This window comes from Typopeltis vanoorti, chromosome 25 (genome assembly GCF_054136105.1).
Source record: "Typopeltis vanoorti isolate ZY-2024b chromosome 25, IOZ_Tvanoo_1.0, whole genome shotgun sequence".
Lineage (NCBI taxonomy): Eukaryota > Metazoa > Arthropoda > Arachnida > Uropygi > Thelyphonidae > Typopeltis > Typopeltis vanoorti.
The window spans coordinates 33473646-33496097 of NC_143573.1; the positions used below are offsets into that span (position 1 = coordinate 33473646).

General features: G+C 36.7%; 1 protein-coding gene across 1 annotated transcript in view; it reads left to right on the top strand.

The window, feature by feature from the left end:
• Positions 1-22452, top strand: part of LOC150092642 (uncharacterized) — a 344763-nt gene that overhangs the window by 156575 nt on the left and 165736 nt on the right. Inside the window, exon 8 of the mRNA XM_090414597.1 lies at positions 9897-10091. Coding sequence (XP_090270723.1) covers positions 9897-10091 — 195 coding nt within the window. The remainder of the gene's footprint in view (positions 1-9896; positions 10092-22452) is intronic.

Here is a 22452-nt window from a genome sequence, read left to right on the forward strand (position 1 = left end):
GTATTTATGCTCCACGTTTGCTTCCATTGTTCTTTGGTGTTGTAGTTGGCCGTTCTCAGGTGTTTAGCTTCACAGAGAGGGGGCTTTCTTGATTTCAGTCTGTTGAGCTGTAGCTCTAGTATGTCATTGTGTATAGGCAATTCAGTGTTTCTGAGTATTTTATCATATTCACATAGTAGAGCATCATGTCTTTGTAGGTTTGGTGGTGTTATGTTACTCAGCATTGGGAGCCAGTAAATAGGAGTTGTTTTTGTTCTAGTGATAAGTCACATTGTAGTGTTAAGCTGGCGGTCAATTAGTTAGGTATGGGCAGCTGTTGAGCCAAACAGGAGTGCAGTACTCTGATACCGAAAATCCAATCCAAGTTCGGATGTTCTTAATGTGGTTGCTGCTGCACCCCAAGAAGTGCCACATAATTCCGATGATGTTGTTTCTGGTTCTAATTTTTCCAGCTGTGTTTTCAGCATGTTTCTTATATGATAAGGTGTGATCAAGTATAGCTCCTAGGTATGTAGGATATTTGTTATGGTGTAGAACTGAGTTTCCAAATCGGATGTTCAGCTCCTCATGTGCCAGTTTATTGCTGAGATGGAATGTTGACACTTCAGTTTTACTTTGGCTTGGTTGCAGTCTCCATTTTTTAAAGTGGTTATGCATAGCAGCAAGGTCATTTGTGAGAGTTTCCTCCATCCGTCTTAGTTCTCTATTTCTGGTGACTAACGCTATATCATCCACATAGCAGAATTTTCTAGATGCTGTATCTGGGAGGTCAGCTATGTATAGGTTAAATAAGAGAGGGGCCAGTACTGAGCCTTGTGGTAGGCCGTTGTTGAGTTTCTTTTGATTACTGATATTTTCTCCAAGGATAACACGGAAATATCTATTGCCGAGCATATTATTAATAAGCTGTATTGTTCTTCGGCACAGTAGTAATTTCATTAGTTTATACAGCATGCCCTCTTTCCAGACAGCAGTTAAATCAAGGAAAACTACAGAAGTTTTAAAATTTTGTTGAAAGCCCGCTTCAATGTATGATGTCAGCACCAGAACCTGGTCACAACAGCTGCGATTGGGCCTAAAGCCTGCCTGTTCTATCGGAACGTGTTCAAGGATGGTGTTGCTTATGCGGTTGTACAGTAGTCTCTCCAGTAATTTATATGTGCAGCTTAGTAGTGTGATTGGACGATAGTTTTGTGGGTTGTCAGTTGATTTTCTGGGTTTGGGAAGGGCTATGATCTTAGCTCTCTTAAATTCCTTTGGCAACACACCGGTGTTCATTATTTCCGAGAAGAAACGGGCGAGCCATTTTTTGGTATTTTTGCCAGCATGCATAAGAAATTCCGGGTGAACTCCATCAAACTCCGGGGCCTTTCCCATATTTCTATCAGCTAGTGCGTTGTTGATTTCCTCATAGCTGAAGGGTCTTGCATCTTCTGATTCATCTTGTAGTTTTGCCTTCAGGTCTCTGGCTTCTCTTTTAACTTTAATGGTATGGTTTTTTATCACGTTGGCATCTCGAGATTCTAGTAATGCGGTTAGCAACTTGGTTTGGTGTGACATCTGTGTTTTTGGTAGTCATCGTTGTAGCGCCTCTTAGCTTGCGTAATACACTCCAGGCCTTCCTGCTGGAGTGCCTGAGATCCAGTCCCTCCACTGTTTTGATCTAGCATTGTTGTCTTGCTGTGTCCAAGTCGTGGAGGAGATCTTCTGCGATTTCCAGATCACTACTCTCCATAAATTTCTCATAGAGCTGTTTGCTTTGTTCGTTCCATCCAGGGATATACTCCTTTCTGTTGCCCCTAGGGATATGTTTTTTTAGCTGTAGAGATGACAGCTCCTACAAATCAATTGTAGTTATTGGGTACAGGAGGTATGAAACAAACACACTTGTCAAGGTCAGTGGCATATTTTTCCCAATCGGCTCTTCGAAGGTTCCATCTCGGGTGGGGGAATTGATCAGACAAGAGGTATTTTTATGCCCACTTCAAGGAGGACCGGTCGGTGTTGCCTGTGAGGGAAGTCACCGAGAACTCTTCTTTGAGCAAGTAGAGGTTCATTCATGTTATTAGAGGTGACGAAGCAGAGGTCAGGATTATAATCTCTTCTCCATGCTGCTGATCTGAAGGTGCCACGTTCTTTAGTGTCAAAGACCAAGTAGATATTGGAAGTCTCAGTCCAGTGGGCGAGGGCTATGCTGCATTCATCATTCTGAGCATACTTCCATAACTCATGGTGGCTATTGAAGTCTCCCGCATATATAGTTGGGTGGCTCAAAAGAGGGAGGACTTGTTGAGGCCATTGGACATTTGGTGGCTTTTAGACATTAGCAAGCGTCAGTTCGCCCAACTTTGTCACGATCAAGCTGACATCATCATCACTTGATGCAGTAACAAATTTGATCTGCTCAATGTTGTTGTGGGCATATGTTGCTATGCCATATGCATAGTGGTAAGTTGCTCCTACAAGCTGGTAGCCATATATTCTCCCTCTTTTGTACATGTCTTCTTCAGTAGCAGCATGTGTTTCCTAGAGGAGTACAATGTCTATATTTTGGTCAAGAAGGAATTTTGAAAGGTATTTTCATTCTGATTTGCTAATTCCTTCAATGTTAAGATGACAGATTTGGATTTGGGGTCCGAGATTTCTAGTCAGTTGGTTCTTCAAACCATTCACTTCTGATTGCTGCATGTAGTTAGTAGCCAGGAGATCCATGGATAGACTGGCTGCCAAGGTCGCTCTAGCTCATTTAGCATTATCCAGGGTGCACCACGAGGAGGTGAGCTAGGATTGCACCCCTAGTTTCACATATATATCTTCTTCTTGAAATTTTTATTTAAGAACAGGATATATGTGGAACTACAAGGTAGGTGATTGTGTCAACCTTAGAAAGGAGTAGGAGCATTATCATGACAAAGTTTATGTAAAGGATTTCCTTAAAATACCTTGGTACAACTGCACATGCCTTACCATAACCAGATTTAGTTACCTAGGTTTAGTTTCTTGGAGAAGAGGAAATAGATCATCAAGAGATGGATGATCATGTGGTGAATGCTCCCTTAAGGGTTGAAACTTGTGTCAGAGAATTTAGTTGATATTTAGAAAAGCATTGTATGATACAAATGTATAAAGAGAGTTTTATAGGATAGATGTCAAAGAAACTTTTTTATACATGACAATTGGGAAAAAAACAAAGGGTTACTCCTAGAAGTTAAAGTATGCAAAGATGTGGGTACTATATTTTTTGTGCTTGAAGAGTAGTGACTCAGTGAAATGGTTACCAGAATTATTATTTCACTGAGTCACTACTCTTTCACTACATTTTCAGTGAAGGAGTTTAATCAGAGATATTATTATTATGATTCAGGCCTCCATGGTGTCAAAAGATTCATCATTGGAGGCCCATCTCACACCACTACTTGAATTCACTGAACTGTTTGGGCTCTCACCACTCTATCAATGCATTTCACGGTTCAACCACCCAACATGCAAAGAAACCACTTCACACCCTCTTGCTCACAGCTTCCTTTTTGTAAATTCCATGGATGGCTCCTTATCCTCCCTCCTTCCCCCTGTCCCACTAAGAACTCACCAGTGTCACCCCTGTAACTACCTCTCAGTAGTTCAGAAGTCTCAATCATATCACCTCTCCTTTCTACCAAACTCTGCAGTCCACATTCTCTCAGCCTATCTTCATAACTAACATTGTTATTGCAGATAACAAAGAAACCATTTTTGTTATCTGCCTCTGTACCTTTCCACAGTTAACTTATCCCCTTCAAATCTTGGGGACCTGTACTAAGCCCTGTGGGACTCCCAGATCAATTGCCTCCCCTGCTTCCTTCAGTACAGTTCCTCCAACAGAGTATGCAGCCTCCCATCGACGTCTCCCAAACTTCAAGACTTTACATTCAGCTACATTAAACTGATATACCCCATTCATTTGCCCATTTTATTCAAATCCCTCTTGCAGGGCTACCACATCTGCACTATTACTAATAACCTTTCCCAGCTTCACATCATCTGAAAATAACTGAATATCCTCCTGCAATCCATTGACAATGTCATTGATATAAAGGTTAAACAATTCAGGTCCCTGTACTGATCCCTGTGAGACTTCACTTTTAATACGCATAACCTTCTGCCTACTTGATATTACTACCCCATCCACAACTCTGATAACTTACTTACTATTATAATAACGAAATTAACTCGCATAAAATATTCTTTATTCGTAGAATTTTAGCCTGAGTATCACAGGCATCATCAATTTCGGACAAACAGGAAGATCTGCTTTGATCCAGTTAGAAGAACACAAGTCGTATATCCAGTACTTTGAGCCTGAACAGTCTGGACTTGCAGAGCATGCCATCAATACTAAACATAGAGTTCAGTGGAACAAGACAAAAATCATTCACTAAGGTCGGTTCCTAATGGAATGGCTTTACAAAGAAACATGCAAAACGTTACTTCACTCCCCTAACCTAAACAGATCCGATGGTCTACGTCTTTCCCCCCTTGTGGGAGATAGTACTCTATAAATCAGCAAATCTTTCCTAATTCGTAAATGTATACATATATATATATATATATATACTTTTTTTTTTTTTTGAGATAAATTTAGGAAAGTTAACCGTAGCTACTTAGGTGGCACTTTGTGAATATGGCAGTTATTGTTTAATTAGCCTTTGTACTTGTACTGATGATGCTTGTGATACTCAGGCAAAAATTCTATAAATAAAGAATATTTTGCATCAGTTGATTCCATTATTATAATAGTAAGTAATGTCTACTCACGGTATTTCCTTACTGAAACTCTCTGATACCTATCAGATAGCCAATTCTGAATCCAGTTCATTAACCTGACATCTAAGCCCATGTGCTGCAACTTAAATATTAGCTTATCATGTGCCTTATCAAATGCCTTTGTAAAATCCAAAAAAATAGCAGAATATGCCTTTCCTTAATTAACTGCTCTTGTCACTTTATTATAAAAGGCAACCTATTACTAAAGTAAGAGCATCTCTTAACAAATCCATGTTGCCTCTCAAAAATAACATGACGCTCATCTGCCCAATGCTGTATATGGTCCCTCACTATTTTCTCTGAGATCTTAACAACTACTGATGAAACACAAACTGGTCTATAATTTGACACTTCCAGTCTGCTGCCATCCTTATGCAATGGCACTATCCTACCCTCCTTCCACTCCTTGGGAATCTTTCATTTGGCCAGACTTTCATTGAAAAGCAAGGACAATGGAGCTTTCAGTTCTTTAGCACATTCTCTCAAAACCCGTGGCAAAATAACATACAGTCCGACTGCTTTATTGACATCTAGAGTATTCAGTATTTGAAACACAATCTACTCTTCCACTTCTAAATCTTGAACCTGCCCTATCCCTCTAGTATTAAAACCTTCTCAAAGATGAAATACACTAATAAAGTTTTTGTTGAAGAACTCCACTATGTCCTTTGCATCAGTCACTCTATATCCATTTTTATCCAACAACGTCATTTTTCCACAATCATTTCTCCTCCTACTGGCCACATACCGAAAAAATTCCTTAGGATTTTCTTTGGCTCTTGGGGCCAATCACTTCTCATATTCCCCTTTTTCCTTCTTTACCATCTTATATTCTTCATGAATCTGCTCTCCACCCATCTCCTTATATCCCTTCCATAACCTCTTTTTTGCCTATAGTACTGTTTGAGCTCTCACCACTCTATCAATGCATTTCACGATTCAACCACCTAACATTGCAAAAGAAACCACTTCCTATTGTTTGTAAAGTGGATGACAAACAATAGGAAGTGGATGACAAACAAACACTTCCTATTGTTTGTCATCCACTTTACACCAAATTGTGTCCTCTTCTTCACTTGTGGTGTATAGCTTACTATTGCTGCTAATAAATATTCCTTCACAATTTCTCAAGCACTAATGATATCTTTCCCTTCCAATTCCTCCCTCTATAGAACTGCCCCAAGTTGATATCTAAGACTATTATAATCACCTGCCTTATAATTCCACATACATTCATTTTTCTTTGATACTCCTGCATGTGTATTCATCTCCCTAGTCAAAACCACATGGTCACTCTCTCCATCTGGGGACAGAGATGTCATCTGAGTTAAAATCAGCTCATCTATACTATGACCAAATCCAAAACTCTTGAACCTTGTGTTCATTCTACTACATGTTGCATTAAGACATTTGTCCCTCAAGAATTCTAGAAATTCTATTCCCTTATTACTACAAGCAGTTTCATACTGCTGTAGTTAAAATATCCCATAACAATCATTCTTCTTGCACTTTCCAAGCTCAACCGCCTAAACATCTCCTGCTCCTCACCCTCTATGCCATCTCTCTCTGGCTTGTAGCAACACCCCACTAAATATATTGTCTTACTCACCTCTACCTCACACCATATGATTTCAAAACCATTAGTGCCATTGCCCTCCAAATCCTCCACTCTGAGTGGACATAAGTCATCACTTATCATAAGCAGTACTCCACCACTGTGTTTTCCCTTCCTATCCTGTCAAAAAATACTGTTACCTGCTACTTCTATTTCTGTTACTATATCATCAATGGAGATGTCTGGATGATAATTATGATAATGAAGAATATTGTAACCAAATCAGATAAAGAAAAGAGAGATATTGTTAGCAAAGAACAAAAAGACTATATAAGCTAATTATTTATTACACATAATTTGGTGCAGCATGAACATAGATTGCCTCGCACTATTAAATTGCAAAACAAACAAAGAAACAAACAAAACCAATATGCCTGCCTATTTTTTGTAAGTTTTGTCTTTTTATTGCTGTTATTCAAACCAAATTTTTTACAGAAAATATGGGGAATATTTCTTGGTAGATGTTAATGAAAAAAATATGAAAAACAGGACTTACAGATACTAGATCAGGGAAAAGAACAGGTAGCTGTAGTAATCAACGCTAAATATGGGGATAATCTTTTAGCTATTTCCATCTCTGATTAGTAGTGTGGTGTTCTCACAGCAGTTGCCGAATATCTGTCACCTGGAGATTACAAACACCCATGCGCATGGTAGGATTTAAATTTACAGTACAGTCTAGTTGGCCATGTGATTAATTGGATAGCAGTCAGTAACCAGTTAGCCAACCAGGCTGGCATTGACCAGAATATAATGATGATTGATACATGGTCCATCTCTTCCAAGCACCTTCATAGCATACTTAGAACAAGCGTCCTTGGCTTGATAGACCTGGATTCAAATCTTCCCTTTCAAGAATGTAAGGAAACTTTATAATTGCTATTCAACTAAAGATACTTCACATGATTAACCAGTCTCATATGAACATTGCATGAGTTTTCTGTCTGTAATACACAAACCAGCTTTAGAACTCATATATGTATACCTAATTTTTAATTTTCTCTGCCTTTATTCTTTGAAAAAATAATATTAATGTTATTATTTTTTTGAAATAGCCTTCCAGTTTCCTGAAAGGATACTATATGCACTCTAAAAATAATTCAATGAGTTCCTTCTCTATTCCCATTCTTAAGTATCTGTATTATAGGCTTCTTTTTTTTTTTCTTTTTTTAGTATATATAAGAAATTCTCTTCCTTTACTTTTCCTTGTAATGTTGTGATTTTGCATCAGATGGGACATTATGGAGTCTTAGAATTCTGTTATGTGCAGTGTTAAAATATGAAAAATCTGTCCTTGTGCATAAAAAAGGGATGTACAGTAAACCCTCGAATTAACGGACTAAGGGGGTGTCTGTTAAATCGAAAGTCCATTAAATCGAGAATTTTTTAAAATAAAAATATCTGTAACATTATACTGCCATTTTATCAATATTAGCACGCACTGTAATAACAAAAATATTGTTTTACACACAATTTTTAACACAATTTTCACACTTTTAGATAAATTAATGTGAAGTTAATGTTCGATGTTGAGGTACTTGGTTTAGGTAATCTTGCTTTGAAAAAACTATCAAGTTTTTTTTAACTTTTTAATTCTTCTGTTTTTTTTTTTTTTATAATTAACTCCCTAAAATTACGAAAATGTGTGTAATAAAACTGCTGCAGAAAGTCACACCATGCGACAAAAGAACCAATTACTGTGCGATTGGTGTGATCATATCCTAATCATTCACCGAACATGTTTTATAGCAGCGACTCATTTATGTTGGCTAAATTACTACAGTGTTTTTCCAACATATGATGGCCTATTTGCCAAAATTGGTTTAAAATGACAGGAAATTAATAACAAAAAATAACCTGTTAATTATAAGCAAATCTCGGTTAAAAAGCATTTAAAATTAACAGTGTTAATTTTAACAAGTGACATGTGGGCTAGAAATTTTGTCCATATCTGAAGTCCGTTAAATCGAGGGTTTATTGTATATATAAAAGGTGGAACAAATTTGGATTTTTATGTTTCCAGCTACAGCGTGTTTAGCCATGTATACTACATTTAGTTTAGGCATGAGAAAAGATGGTGTTTCTTTTCTCCAACCTACAGGCTGTGGATTGAGAATGTCTTGAAGATTATCATCCATTGTGAAACTATGAATCTGTTTATTGGAAACTTGAAGTATCTTGAAAAATAAATGTTCCATGTTTCATCTCCAGATCAAGGATTCTAGCTTAGCTGATCCTTAGTCCATCATGGTATTTTAATGTGTTAAAGGTTTCATTTTTGCTAGATGTTTAATTAAAAAAAAAAAAATTATATGAATCCTATCGATGAATGGTTATAAACCATGGATGGGTTAAGGATTCATAATCCAGAATCCATGCTCTAGAGCAATGTTTCTCAAACTTCAGATATCCGTGTACCCATTCCTAAATTTTCAATTATTACCGAGTCCTCCCTTATCAAAATAATAATGATAAATAAATAAAATAAAAAAGTATATTTCGTTGCAAATGTCTATTTTATTTGAATTTAGATGTACATGTAAACAAAAAGTATACTTTTATTTTTAATAGAACAAAACTGAATCACATAATTACTTTTTTATCAATCGCTATCCTACACTCTTCGCGTTATTGCAGGCTTGCAATGTACATTCGTATACGAACTTGAACGAAGATTCATGAGTGATCGCCCGCGAATTTGCAAACTATTCAAATGAAGCAGTTATCAAAATTTGAGTAGGAGAATTCATACATATTCTATAACTTATTGAGAAATATATACGTTTAAAATAATTCTTTTTTTTTCTTAATAATGATTTCATGCATTAATTATGCATAGCCAAAAATTGCCAAGTACTCTCTGATGAACTTTCATGTACCCCCAGCAGATATGCATATCACACTTTGCGAAACACTGCTCCAGAGACAAAACATGGAACTTTTTTCAAGCCATTTGAGGTTCCAGTAAGCATAATAGTTGTTGTACATTGGGTGATGAAGTGCATCTACCACCTAACGACAATTTGCAAACATTAATGTCCATAGTAGAATTCAAATCCATACTCTGTTTGTTAGAGAACAGGTGCATTATCCAGTTGATCAACCAGTTTGTGGGATTGTCATAAAAAAAATTTACTAAATGAAGTTGACTTTTAATTTAGTGAAATTAATTTTCCCTTTTCCTATTAGGAGGTAAGTATTTTTACTTTAGTATTTTAAAGAAAGATTCACTGTTTGAATGATCATTTTGATCCTTTCATTATAGCAAAATTTCTATAATGAAAGGCAGTAATCCATGCTTTTCAAGTATAGCAGATATAGTAAGGGACATGTTGAGTGAAGTCAGCTCATATTAAAATGAAAGAGCTTACACATGGAACATAAATTTCTGCATAAAATATTTTTTCCTTAGCTTTGAAAATAACAAAACAAATCCTTTTCCACGTGAATATAAATATAAATTTATTCATGTTTTCAGAAAATACCCAGGATTCATTTTCAGAACATAATGGTCTTTTAATATTAAAGAAGTGTCTCATATCAGGAATTATTTTAGTCATAGATAAAATCGATGAAGAAAGTATTGATTATGATGATACTGGACTCAGCAAGGAAAATCTTTTAGCTGTCATGGGAATAATTCATGTTATTGATGTTGCTGTTTCTAATCACAGTAAGCATTACTTTTGGTAGAAATTCTGTTACTACATTTAATAGTTGACATTTAACAGTTAATAGGTGAGGTTGCTAGAGTTCTGAGAGAATGTAATGGTAGATTTGAAGTATGCCAGAAAAAAAAGTGTTTTTAATCATTGCAAATTGTGCTACATTTTTTCAGTTAATACAAGTATCCTTCAGTAGTGTTGTAGTTTTTTCGTTCTTTATATTGTGTTTTATTGCTGGTTTATTCTTACTGAGAGAGCGAAGTCAGAGTCAGACGTGTTCAGAGATATCAAAGAAGAGTTTTCTACCATAAATTACACAACATAAGATAATTTGCAGTTGGGGTAATTGTACTTAGAAACATAAAACTTTTAATATAGTTGTAGTATTTCTTAGTACTTGTTTTTTCGTGCACTATTTGAATGATGGTGGCAGCCTCAGCTCAGTTTACCAATGGCTTGTCACCAAGTCCTCCCCCATTTAAGGATTACATTTTGCATAGCATATTATGGGATTTTGTGGTGTGCAGTTCTTGTGGCATGTATGCATCCCAGCAGTTGGATATGTGGAAAGTGAGAGATTGAGGAGTGCATATATGAGGAAATGTAAGAAATGAGAAGAGCTTTATGAGTTGGAGATTATAACAGACCTTGACAGCATTGTGTCAGAGGCAGGAGAATACCAATTCAGAGAGAGAGATGAGTAGTGTGATAGAGGGTGAGAATAATGAGCAGAATGTAGATGAAAAAATAACAGCTGGGAGCATAGAAAGTTTGAATCATTTTGAAGTTTTTGGAGATTGTTTTAGTTAGGAGGATGAATGGCAAGCAAGAGTGGATAGAAGAAAAGAGAAGGTGGAATGTCTCAGGAATGAGTGGAGAAGCATGAAAGAAGAGAGATTAAGTGAATAGAAATGATGAATGCAAAGCAAATCAGAGTAGGAGTGAGAGAGTTATGGGAATGATAGAAGAGGAGAGAATAGAAACAGTAGAAGAGAGGGAATGAGAAAAATGTGAGAAAGTGCTGGAACTAGGGATGGAGAGATGCCAGGACAAAGCTAAGTAGGGGAGCAAAGAAAGAAAGTGTTAGAAGAGAGAGAGAAAGCTATATATATATATATATATATATATATATAGAGAGAGAGAGAGAGAGAGAGGGAGAGAGGGAGTGTGTGTGTGAAGGATGCAGGTGAACAGGGAAGGAACAGAGTAGTAAGAGGGGTGAGGTATGGAGACTTGATGATTTATGGTGTGCAAGATAGAATGCCTAAGAGGTGTTTGCTTGGAGGAATGATAGAAAGTATGGCTATGGCAATTAAGTGGAGGTGAAAGTGGATGAGAAGATTGTGATGGGGCACGAATGACTTCAGAGGCAATGTGAATCAGGTGGCAAGAGATCTGAAGCTTATGCTTGAGGTTGTACAGAAGAAGACTCAGAGAGGAACGATAGTGTATATATGTGTTGCCCATATGTAATAATGCAGAGCTGAGGACAAGAGCATCAATAATGAATAGTATGATAGCTAGAATGTGTCAAAAGAGAGACTTGGAATACGTGTATGATTGTAGAGCTTTTGAGGACAGAAGGGAACTGTATGAGAGAGAGAGACGGCTTGCACTTGAATGAAGAAGGATGTAGGCATCCATCTGGAGAAAATAATTGCTGTTCTCTGAATGAGTCAGTGTGTCAATGCAGGAAAGTAGAACTATCTGGGTTGATGGTAACAGGAGTGGCCTCTTGTGAGAAGAGGTACTCGGGAGAAGGAGGTATATATCGGATAATGTTTAATCCAGTGGAGTCTGGATGGGATAATGATAGCTGTGGAAACAGTGACATTTTTATTCTTTATACTAATGTCAGGAGAATCCTGAATAAAGGAGATGAATTGGTAGTGCTGATAGCATCAGCCTATCCAAAGATTATTGGGATCTTTAAGACATCATTGACAGAAGATGATATACTAAAAGAAATAGAAGTAGCAGGGTACAGCATTTTTTGACAGGATAGGAAGGGAAAACACAGCGGTGGAGTACTGCTTTTGATAAGTGATGACATTGCCCTCCAAATCCTCCACTCAGAGTGGAGGATTTGGAGGGCAATGGCACTAATGGTTTTGAAAGCATATAGTGTGAGGTAGAGGTGGATAAGATATTTAGTGGGGTGTTGCTACAAGCCAGAGAGAACATAGAGAGTGGGGAGCAAGAGATGTTTAGGCAGTTGAGCTTGGAAAGTGCAAGAAGAATGATTGTTATGGAATATTTTAACTAAGAAATGGGAAGAGGAAACTGCATGCAGTAATAAGGGAATAGAATTTCTAGAATTCTTGAGGGACAAATGTCTTAGGCAACATGTAGTAGAATGAACACGAAGTTCAAGAGTTTTGGATTTGGTCATAGCATAGAAGAGCTGATTTTAAGTCAGATGACATCTCTGTCCCCAGATGGAGAGAGTGACCATGTGGTTTTGACTAGGGAAATGAATACACATGCAAGAGTATCAAAGAAAAATGAATGTATGTGGAATTATAAGGCAGGTGATTATAATAGTCTTAGATATCAACTTGGGGCAGTTCCATGGAGGGAGGAATTGGAAGGGAAAGATATCATTAGTGCTTGGGAAATTGTGAAGGAATATTTATTAGCAGCAATAGTAAACTATACACCACAAGTGAAGAAGAGGACACAATTTGGTGTAAAGTGGATGACAAATAATATCAAACAGGAACTACAGGTAAAAAAGAGGTTATGGAAGGGATAGAAGGAGATGGGAGCAGATGCATGAAGAATATAAGACTCAGGCCAGGAGAGTGACTAGTATGGTAAAGAAGGCAAAAGTAGAATATGAGAAGAGAATGGCCCCAAGATCCAAAGAAACTCCAAAGGAATTTTTTCAGTGTGTGGCCAGTAGGAGGAGAAATGATTGTGGAATAATGACACTGCTGGATAAAAATGGATATAGAGTGACTGATGCAAAGGACATAGTGGAGTTCTTCAATGAACACTTTATTAGTGTATTTCATCCTGGAGAAGTAGGTTTTAATACTAGAAGGATAAAGCAGAATGTGCAAGAGGAGAGTGCATTTCAAATACTAAATACTCTAGATGTCAATAAAGCAGTGGTACTAGATGTTATTTTCCACATGTTTTGAGAGAATGTGCTGAAGAGCTGACAGCTCCATTGTCCTTGCTTTTCAATGAAAGTCTGGCCAAATGAAAAGTTCCATGGGAACCTTTTATTTGGTGGTAGCAGACTGGAAATGTCAAATTTTAGACCAGTTTGTGTTTCATCAGTAGTTGTTAAGATCTCGGAATAAATAGTGAGGGATCATGTACAGTATTGAGCAGATGAGTGTCATGTTATCTTTGAGAGGCAACATGGATTTGTTAAGGGGATGCTCTTGCTTAGTGTCCAGATTTCATGCTTATGCTCCTCATTCATCCATTTCCCACCTACCTTATTCAGCCTTTTGGCCTCTGGAAATACATTCACACATTGATGCTGTTATGTATTTCTTTGTCAGTTCCCAAGCATCATTTATTTCCTCACCACTCATCTCCTCATTCCATGTTATAGTTCCAAGTAAGCTTGTCATAATCACCAGCCTTATAATTAACCATATATCCTTTCCTCACAAAAGTCTGCATATAACTAGTCACAACCTAGGTGATTACTTCATGATCACTCTCACCAACTGGAGAGTGTGAAACCACTCAGAATTACATCTTCTAATGAAATTATCATATCTAAAACTCTCGATCCTCTCGTGCTCTCTTTTACTTGCTGCCTGAGATAGTTATCTCTCAAGTACTTGAGAAATTCATTTTCATTATTCCCAAATGCTATCTCTTCATTCCAATCTGTACTGCCATAATTAAAATCGCCCATAATAATTATCCTTCCTTTGGTCACTAATCCAAGTTGTTTATACATTTCTTCATCACCACCCTCCACATTTCTGGGCTTATAGCAACATTCAACAAAATATGTTTCCCTGTCCATCTACACTTTACACCACACTGCCTCATAACCATTGCCACTATTTTCCTCTTTCATGTCTACCCTATGTGGACATAATTCCCCTGCCATCATCAGCAGCACTCCCCCCCTTCCCTTCCATTCTTGCCCTTTCTATCCTCACTAAAAATACTGTATCCTTCCATTTCTATTCTTGTTAGAATATTATCTTCATTCAACCATATTTCACTTCTTTCAATGATTTTGGGACGAATAAACTCAATCAGATGAAGCCATTTCATCTCCCCTTTTTTGATACATCAGCATTTGTAAACTAACACAGTAATGCATTTTAGATCTATAACCAGTCCTATCCAAGCCACTTTTTGGTTGGGATTTCTCTACCACATCTGCCCAGTCACCTTTGTTACCACTTACCACACATATCTATTCAGTCTCAACTTCCCCACCCCTATCACAATATATTCTATCTTCATACACACATTCACTACCACTTTCAACATCCACTCTCGCTTGCCATATCTCCCTGTCACACCAAGTCTCTCCCTGATTTCCCTCTTCCTCTTGCATTCCCATTCTCTCTTCATCTCTCACACTATTACTACTGTTTTCACTGCCAAGCACTTCTGTCTCTTCAATACCATTCTCCTGATTTTTCACTTCATCTCTTGCATTCACTCCAAAGTCATTCAAATGCAGCTTATCATACTTGTATAATTTTATTCTTCCCTCAAACACATGCCATACATTCACAAACTGTTCTCCTTCTCCTCACACAGTTCTGCTAGCATACCATTCATGATTTTGGCTTTCCATCACAACTCATCCTTGTCATACTAACACTGATAACCTTTCCTATTACACTGTTATCTTTCACTCTTCTCACTAACCTTCTGATATTCGCCCTGACATGCTCCTTATGTCCACTTAGATCATTTGTCTCCACAATCACCACTAACTCTCTCTTGCTCATTTCTCCCTCATCTCCAATGCCTGAATTATCCGACTCATTCTCTCTCCTGGATAACAGATCTTGTGTACTCTCTCATTAATTAATCCTCTAACTATGGAATCTCTATGTACTGCTATCATTGGAATTACTCATCACCTGTTTTACTTTTTTTTCTTTCATCCTGTTCTCTTGCACACTTTCATCAGTTTCTACTAAACGTCTAACATCACTCTGCATTTTCCTCATTTCATTTTTCATTTTTAATAACTGTCATCAAGTCTTGCATTCCGACAATTTCACTCTCTGTCACTCACTGAGTCTCGCTACCTCTCATTCTGCCATTCCTCATTTATACTTTCTTTTGCTCCCTTATCACTAACTTTTGCTTCCACATTCTTGCATTTTAATTTCACTGCATTTTTGGTGTATTAAATAATTATTATTATTCAGGCCTCCATGGAGTCAAAAGACTCATCGTGGGAGGTCCTTCCTAAGAACATAAAGTCTGTCAAGACTCATCGAGGGGAGGTCCCCCCCCTAAGAAACACAGTCTATCATACCACTCCTTAAACTCGTTGACCGTTCTCACTCTCACCACTCCATCAGGCAATGTATTCCACGGTTCAACCACACTCCATGCAAAGAAACCACTCCTCACCCTCTTGTTCACAGTTTCCTTTCTCCAAGAATGAAATAAATAAGATACTTGTTAAGTTGCTGAGACACCAAATCTAGATTAATTTGTGTATCTTTAGTATATTATTGGAATTTTGGTGCAATTATTGTACTAGTGCATTTAGTAACATTGCTGTTGAAATAGTGTTAGTTTGTAATATTCTGATAAACTTGCTTATAAACTTAAACTCCTCACAACAGGTCACCGTGTAAAGTAACAATTAAAGTTATTATTACGGAGGAGAAACTTTCTCCAGATGAGCAGAAATGTTGATGCAGAGATAATGATAATATAACTAAGCAAAATCTGACTTTGGAAATATCCCGATTAAAAGAAATGATTAGAAAATCAACTAAAGAATTGGTAAAGTTGAAAATGTTTAATAAAATTTAGACAGGATAAGAAAAAAATCAGAACAAGAAGAGGTAGGAAAGCACTGAATCTGGTAATAATCATAATGATAATAACAAGGTAAGTGCATTAAAATCTAAGAAAAAAGAGGTGATCTGGTACTTGGATTCAATCATAGAGTTTGTGCTTGCCAAGGGAGTCACTCAGCAGAAAAGAAAAGTAACAGAGATGGCATTTCTTGTTGTAACTAATAATTTAAGTAGCGACAAAAATAGTAAGAGAGAGGATATGAAGAAATGAGAAAAAAATGTGAGAAAGTAAAACTTGTTGGTTTTGCTACCCAGATGCAACAGTACCAAGTTAAGAAGGAGGACAGTGATAGCAAATGATTCAATGTGCAGGCCATGTAGAAGAAATGAATGCATGATTTTAGATGTGTGGAGTGTGTTTGATGGGAGAAAAGACTTCTATAAGAGGGAGGGCCTGCATTAAATGGATTTTTGGCATCAGGAGCCTGGACAAATTACTTATTGGAATAAGTGTTAATGCAAAGTCAAGGAAACTATGATTGGGGGAAAGACCTAGAATGGGGAAAATGTGTCTGAATGTTCAGCTATGGTATTCAAATCTGATCAAGACTGAATGGCTTTGAACATGGTTATGCATTTGATAAAGGGAAGAAAATGTACACTTTTGGTTGACCTTTTCAGTGTGTCTGTGGAGAGAAAAGAAAAAGGAATATAAGAAAGCCAAACAGATTGCATATCTAATTATAAGAAAAGGCCAGGCGGTATTTTTTTATTTATATATACAAATTCCATGAGTATCAGAAACAAAGGAGTTAAGTTTGTTGCTTTATTGAATATGTTGTGGAGCTAATATTGTTGGCAATAGTGAAACCCAGCTATCAGAATCAGTTATTGTAATTGAGATTGAGTGTAAAGGATATAGTATTTTAGGAATGACAGAAGAGATACCCAAGGAAGGAAAGTACTACTAATGATAACAGACGACTTGAATCCAGTTAGGGTAGAAATGCATGAAAACAATAATGATCCTATGTAGAAACTAAACTAAACAGAAACTAAAACTTATGTGAAATAAATTTGTTAGTTGTAAAATTTTTGCCTATGTATTTGCCTATGCCTATGTATGAGGATGCCTATGATAATAGGCATCCTCATACATAGGGATGACAGAACATTGAAAATGGAATACAATATAAAATTTCAATTAAAGAATCATTTTCATAAAGTGTCACTGTAGCATTAATAGGAATTAAAAGGAGTTAATAGGATCTTCAAAATGTTCCATGTAGGACAACAAACGGTTACTAAAAATTCAGAATTATATAAAAAAAAAAAAAGTAGAATAATATAATAATTAGGAATATGCATAAAAATGATGTAATAATATTTCTCATAAAGGAGATAACCAAAGGCCATAAAATCTGTTTAAGTTCAGTTCATATCTACCATACTGTAGGTTTAGGAGAAATGTGTTTATGGAGATGATCTTCAAAATGCTCCATGTAGTAATTTGCAAGGGTTGGAGTGATGGGACTGCCCATGACTCTTCCTTTAACTTGTTCATATAATTTGTCTTGTACACCGAAATAACCAGAGTGGATTATAAAGTCAAACAATTTGATGATATCAGTAAATTAATAGTATCTGCCAAAGTAATGTTTATGAAAAGAGATACTACATCAAGACTAAATAAAATATCTGAAGATTCTAAATGTAGACTACAAGCTTCTGTTTTAAAATCTTGATGTGAGAAGTAGATTTTCCAGTAAATGAAGATGATAAAGTAGATAAGTATTTAGAAACTTTATATGTGGGACAGCCAATGCAGTCTACTACTGGCATTCATGGAACACCTAGTTTATGAATCATGGGAAGGCCATATAATCTAGATGGATAAGCATAAAAAATGTTTCATTTTTTCCAGAATTCTTCATCCCATCTGGAAATATTATCAATCAATTTATTGAATTTATTCATATTTTTGAATATGACATCTCTCTCCAAATAAGTTACCTATTATAGACTTTTTTATTTAAAATAAAGAGCCAAGAGGCTTAAATTCAGCGACATAAAAATTATTTTATATTTGAGTTTCTTATTCGGCTTTGAAATAATGTGGAATTTAATATCCCCTTAATTTAAATAATAGACTTTTTTTTTTTTTCATTTTATAGATATAGGCTTGCATTCATTTCCTACTGAGACTGCCAACAAAGTTTGTTTTCAATCAGTTATGATTCTTTTCAAAGCAAAACTACCACCTTCTAACCTAACTCCATCAGCGTTCAAATTCAAAGCACTCAATTCTCTAAAAAAAAGAATAATAATTTTATCATTACTTGGACAGACAAGGGTAAAGCAGTAGTCATACATGATAAAGAGAATATTTTAGAGAAAGATTTCCTTAATGCTATGTGATTTCTCTACTTATCTGATCCGACTTCTAGCCAAGTCAGATCAGATTAATCAAGTCGGTAAATTGATTGATAATATTTCCAGTTGGGCTGAAGAATTCAAGAAAAAAACTAAAACTTTTTCATGCTTATCCACCTAGATTATATGGCCTTCTAAAGATTCATAAACAAAGTGTTCCATGAACGCCAGTAGTAGACTGCATTATAGTGGCTATCCCACTATAAAGTTTCTAAATATTTATCTACTTTATTATCTTCATTTGCCGGAAAACCTACTTCTCACATCAAGAGCTATCTAGATTTTAAAACAAAAGTTTGTAATCTAGAACCTTCAGATATTTTATTTAGTCTTGATGTAGTATCTCTTTTACAAACATTACTTTGGCAGATACTATTAATTTACTTAAACAAGATTTTCCTCCTGGTATCATCAAACTGTTTGACTTTATAATCCACTTTGGTTATTTCGGTATACAAGACAAATTATACCAACAGTTTGAGGGAACAGTTATGGACAGTCCCATCACTCCTACCAAATTACTACATGGTGCATTTCTCCTAAACCTATAGTATGGTACAGATATGTAGATGATGGAAAGGTTCATCATCAGATTTAACACGTTCGCTGCCAGCTATGAGTATACTAGTATGATGCTTACCGCCAGCAACGAGATTACTACTGACCTTGAAGAAGTGAAAATGCTTGGCTTGTGGAGCTAGCATCAAAGCTGTGTATTCTCATAGATAGTATATGCTCTGCACAAGCCAACTACGAGTATACTCGTATGACGCTTACTGCCGGCAACGAGATTACCGTACTGACCTTGAAGAAGTGAAATTGCTTGGCATACGGGAACAGACTATGCAGAAGTAGCGTGACAGCGAACGTGTTAAAACTATTCATTTCAAGAATAAATATGATTCATCCAAGAATTCAGTTTATTTTAGAAGAAGAAAAAAAATCAACTATAGCTTTTTTAGCTATTTCAATTCATTGTCAACTAGATGGTAGTTTAAAATTTTCTGTTTTTAGAAAAGAAAGAAACTCATACTGATTGTTATATCCATGCTAATATGTTAATATAATAAATTTAATGTATATTTTGATATTAAAGTGATCGTGGAGTTGGATAAGGGAAATAGCTACTCAGTGATACTGCTAGACTTTGCAAAAGCATTTGACAGGATTCCACATAGAACTCTATTGCATAAATTGGAGCAAATGGAGATGGATCTGAATCTGGCGATTTGGATTAGAGGGTGGCTGATGGACAGATATTATTATTATTATTTTTACAGGTATCTCCATAGACTCATCGTGGGAGACCCAAACTATCAAAACAATATCTATCATATCTCTTCTTGAATTCATTTACAGATGAAGAATACACAACTGAGTCAGGTAATGCATTCCACTCATTCACCACTCTCCAGGCAAAAAACCTCGTTCTCACACTCTTGTTAACCACACCTTTACTTAATTTCCAGGGATGACCTCTTATTCTTCCATCACTATACACAGCTGAAATATTTCCCCTGCATCAATCTTATAAAAACCTCTTAGTAATTTAAATGTTTCTATCGTATCCCCTTCTCTCTGACTATCAATCAACCTCTGAAATCCACAAGCTCTCAATCTATCAATGTAGGGAGCATTTTTTACATCATTCACCAACTTAGTCACTCTCTCTCTCTCTCTCTCTGAACTCTCTCCACAACTTCCTCATCTCCAAGGGATCCAGGTGACCAGACTTGAAAACATTAATCCAAATGTGGAAGTATCACACCTTATAAAGGAGAATAATAACCTCTTTATCTCTGGATGTTAGTGTGTTCTTTAATGACCAAGTAATCCTATGTGCAATCTTGGACACCTTAAAAATGTGTCCTCTGAACTTCATCTCCCTATCTACCAACACCCCCCAAGTCCATAGCCTCAATCTCTTGGAGTACTGTTCCATCAATGTAGTACACAGCTGGTAATCTTTTAATTCCAAAATGCACAACTTTATACTTTTCCACATTGAACTGACATCCATTACCTTTTGCCTATTTTGCCAATTTATTTAAATCATCCTGCAAACTCTCAACATTAACTTGATTTTTTATTGCGCTACCCAACTTTCCATGATCAGGAAACAACTGAATATCTCCTTTCAAGCCATTTCCAATATCATTTATATACAAATTAAACAATAAAGGCCTACCCAACTTTCCATGATCAGGAAACAACTGAATATCTCCTTTCAAGCCATTTCCAATATCATTTATATACAAATTAAACAATAAAGGCCAAGCACAGAGCCCTGAGGCACACCAACGGTCACCTGTCTCATCCTGGACTCTGCTCCTCCATACACCACCTTCTGGTATCTCTCCCTGAGCCATTCTCTTATCCATATCACCAGTTTAGTATTCATCCCCATCTGCTCCAATTTGCACAGCAGTATTCCATGTGGTATCCTGTCAAAAGCCTTAGCAAAATCAGAAGTACCACTGTGTAGCCGTTTCCTTTGTCCAATTCAGATGACTTCTAATTTAAAAAGTTAATAAATTGCTAAGGCAGGATTGACCTTTAACAAAACCATGTTGGCTCCTGTAGAGTATCATATTCTGATCCATCCATTCTTGAATTCTGTCTTTAACCAACTTTTCCAATACTTTTACTACCACACCCGAGATGGTGATTGGTCTGTAATTAACTGCCACAGTCTTAGAGCCACTTTTATGCAAAGGAACTACTTTGCCTTCCTTCCACTCCCTAGGGACCATACCAGAGTTCAAACTTAAGTTAAATAACCAAGTAAGAGGCGTTGACAATTCCTTTGAACATTTACGCAACCCCCGAGCTGATATTCCAGCTAAACCTGCAGCAATGTTTGCATTTAAATTCTACAATATACTAAGTACCTCTGATTTATTAACTTTAATTATCACATTTAGTTATTGCTACAGATACAGAGATATCCTCACTTGGGTAATAGACTTGAAAAGTGATTACTCAGTAACTCTACTATTAAATCTGAATTGGTCACCTCAATACCATCAGCACCCACTAAGGTTATCCTTCCAAAGTCATTCTTCCTTTTACTTGTCACATAGCGGAATAACTTTGGGATTACCCTTGATCGCCTTAGCTAAGATCTTCTCATAATATGATTTAGCTTACTATGCTGGTAACCTTCCTAGTTTGAGCCTTGTACTGCTCATGGGTGTACTAATTGCCCTTTTCCTTGTAGCCAGCCTGGTTGGCCAAGTGGTTAGCGTTTCCGCTCTCCAGCCAAAAGACCGCGGGTTCGAATACCGCCGTCAGCATGGATGTTTGTGATTCTGTGAAAATACTAGTGGTGGTGGTGGTGGCGGCCGGCTGTAGATGACGTTGGTGTAGTTGTGGTTAGTTGTAGTTGGTGGATTGAGTGGTGGAGACAGAGAGCTGTAGAGTAGGTGCCCTCCTTCAATGAGTCTTTGGACTCCTTGGAGGTGTCACGTAATAATAATAATAAAAAAAATTCTCCATAATAATTTCTTTTTTTGCAGATCAAGCCAGTTACTACTACTCATCCATCTAATGCCTACTTGTTTGTCTTCCTGACCATGGGAATACATTCTGATATCGCCTTCCTCAGATACCTGCTGATTTTATCCCATGCACTGCTAACATCTTTTCCCTGCAATATGTTCTGACATGGGATGGCTGTAAGCTCACTCCAATGCTTGTTATAATTACCTAACTTGTAGTTCCATATATACCCCTTCATAAGAGAGAAATCCACAAATTTTTCAACATTCCAAGTTAATACCACATGATCGCTCTCACCAATTGGAGGTAACGAGGACACCTTACTTATGCATATGTCCTCTGAACCAATGACCAGGTTCAACACTCTCACACCATGAGTCCCTTCAGTTATGTGCTGTTTCAAGTAATTATCTCTTAGGAGGTTTATGAATTCCATTTCCTTTTTGCCACGTGA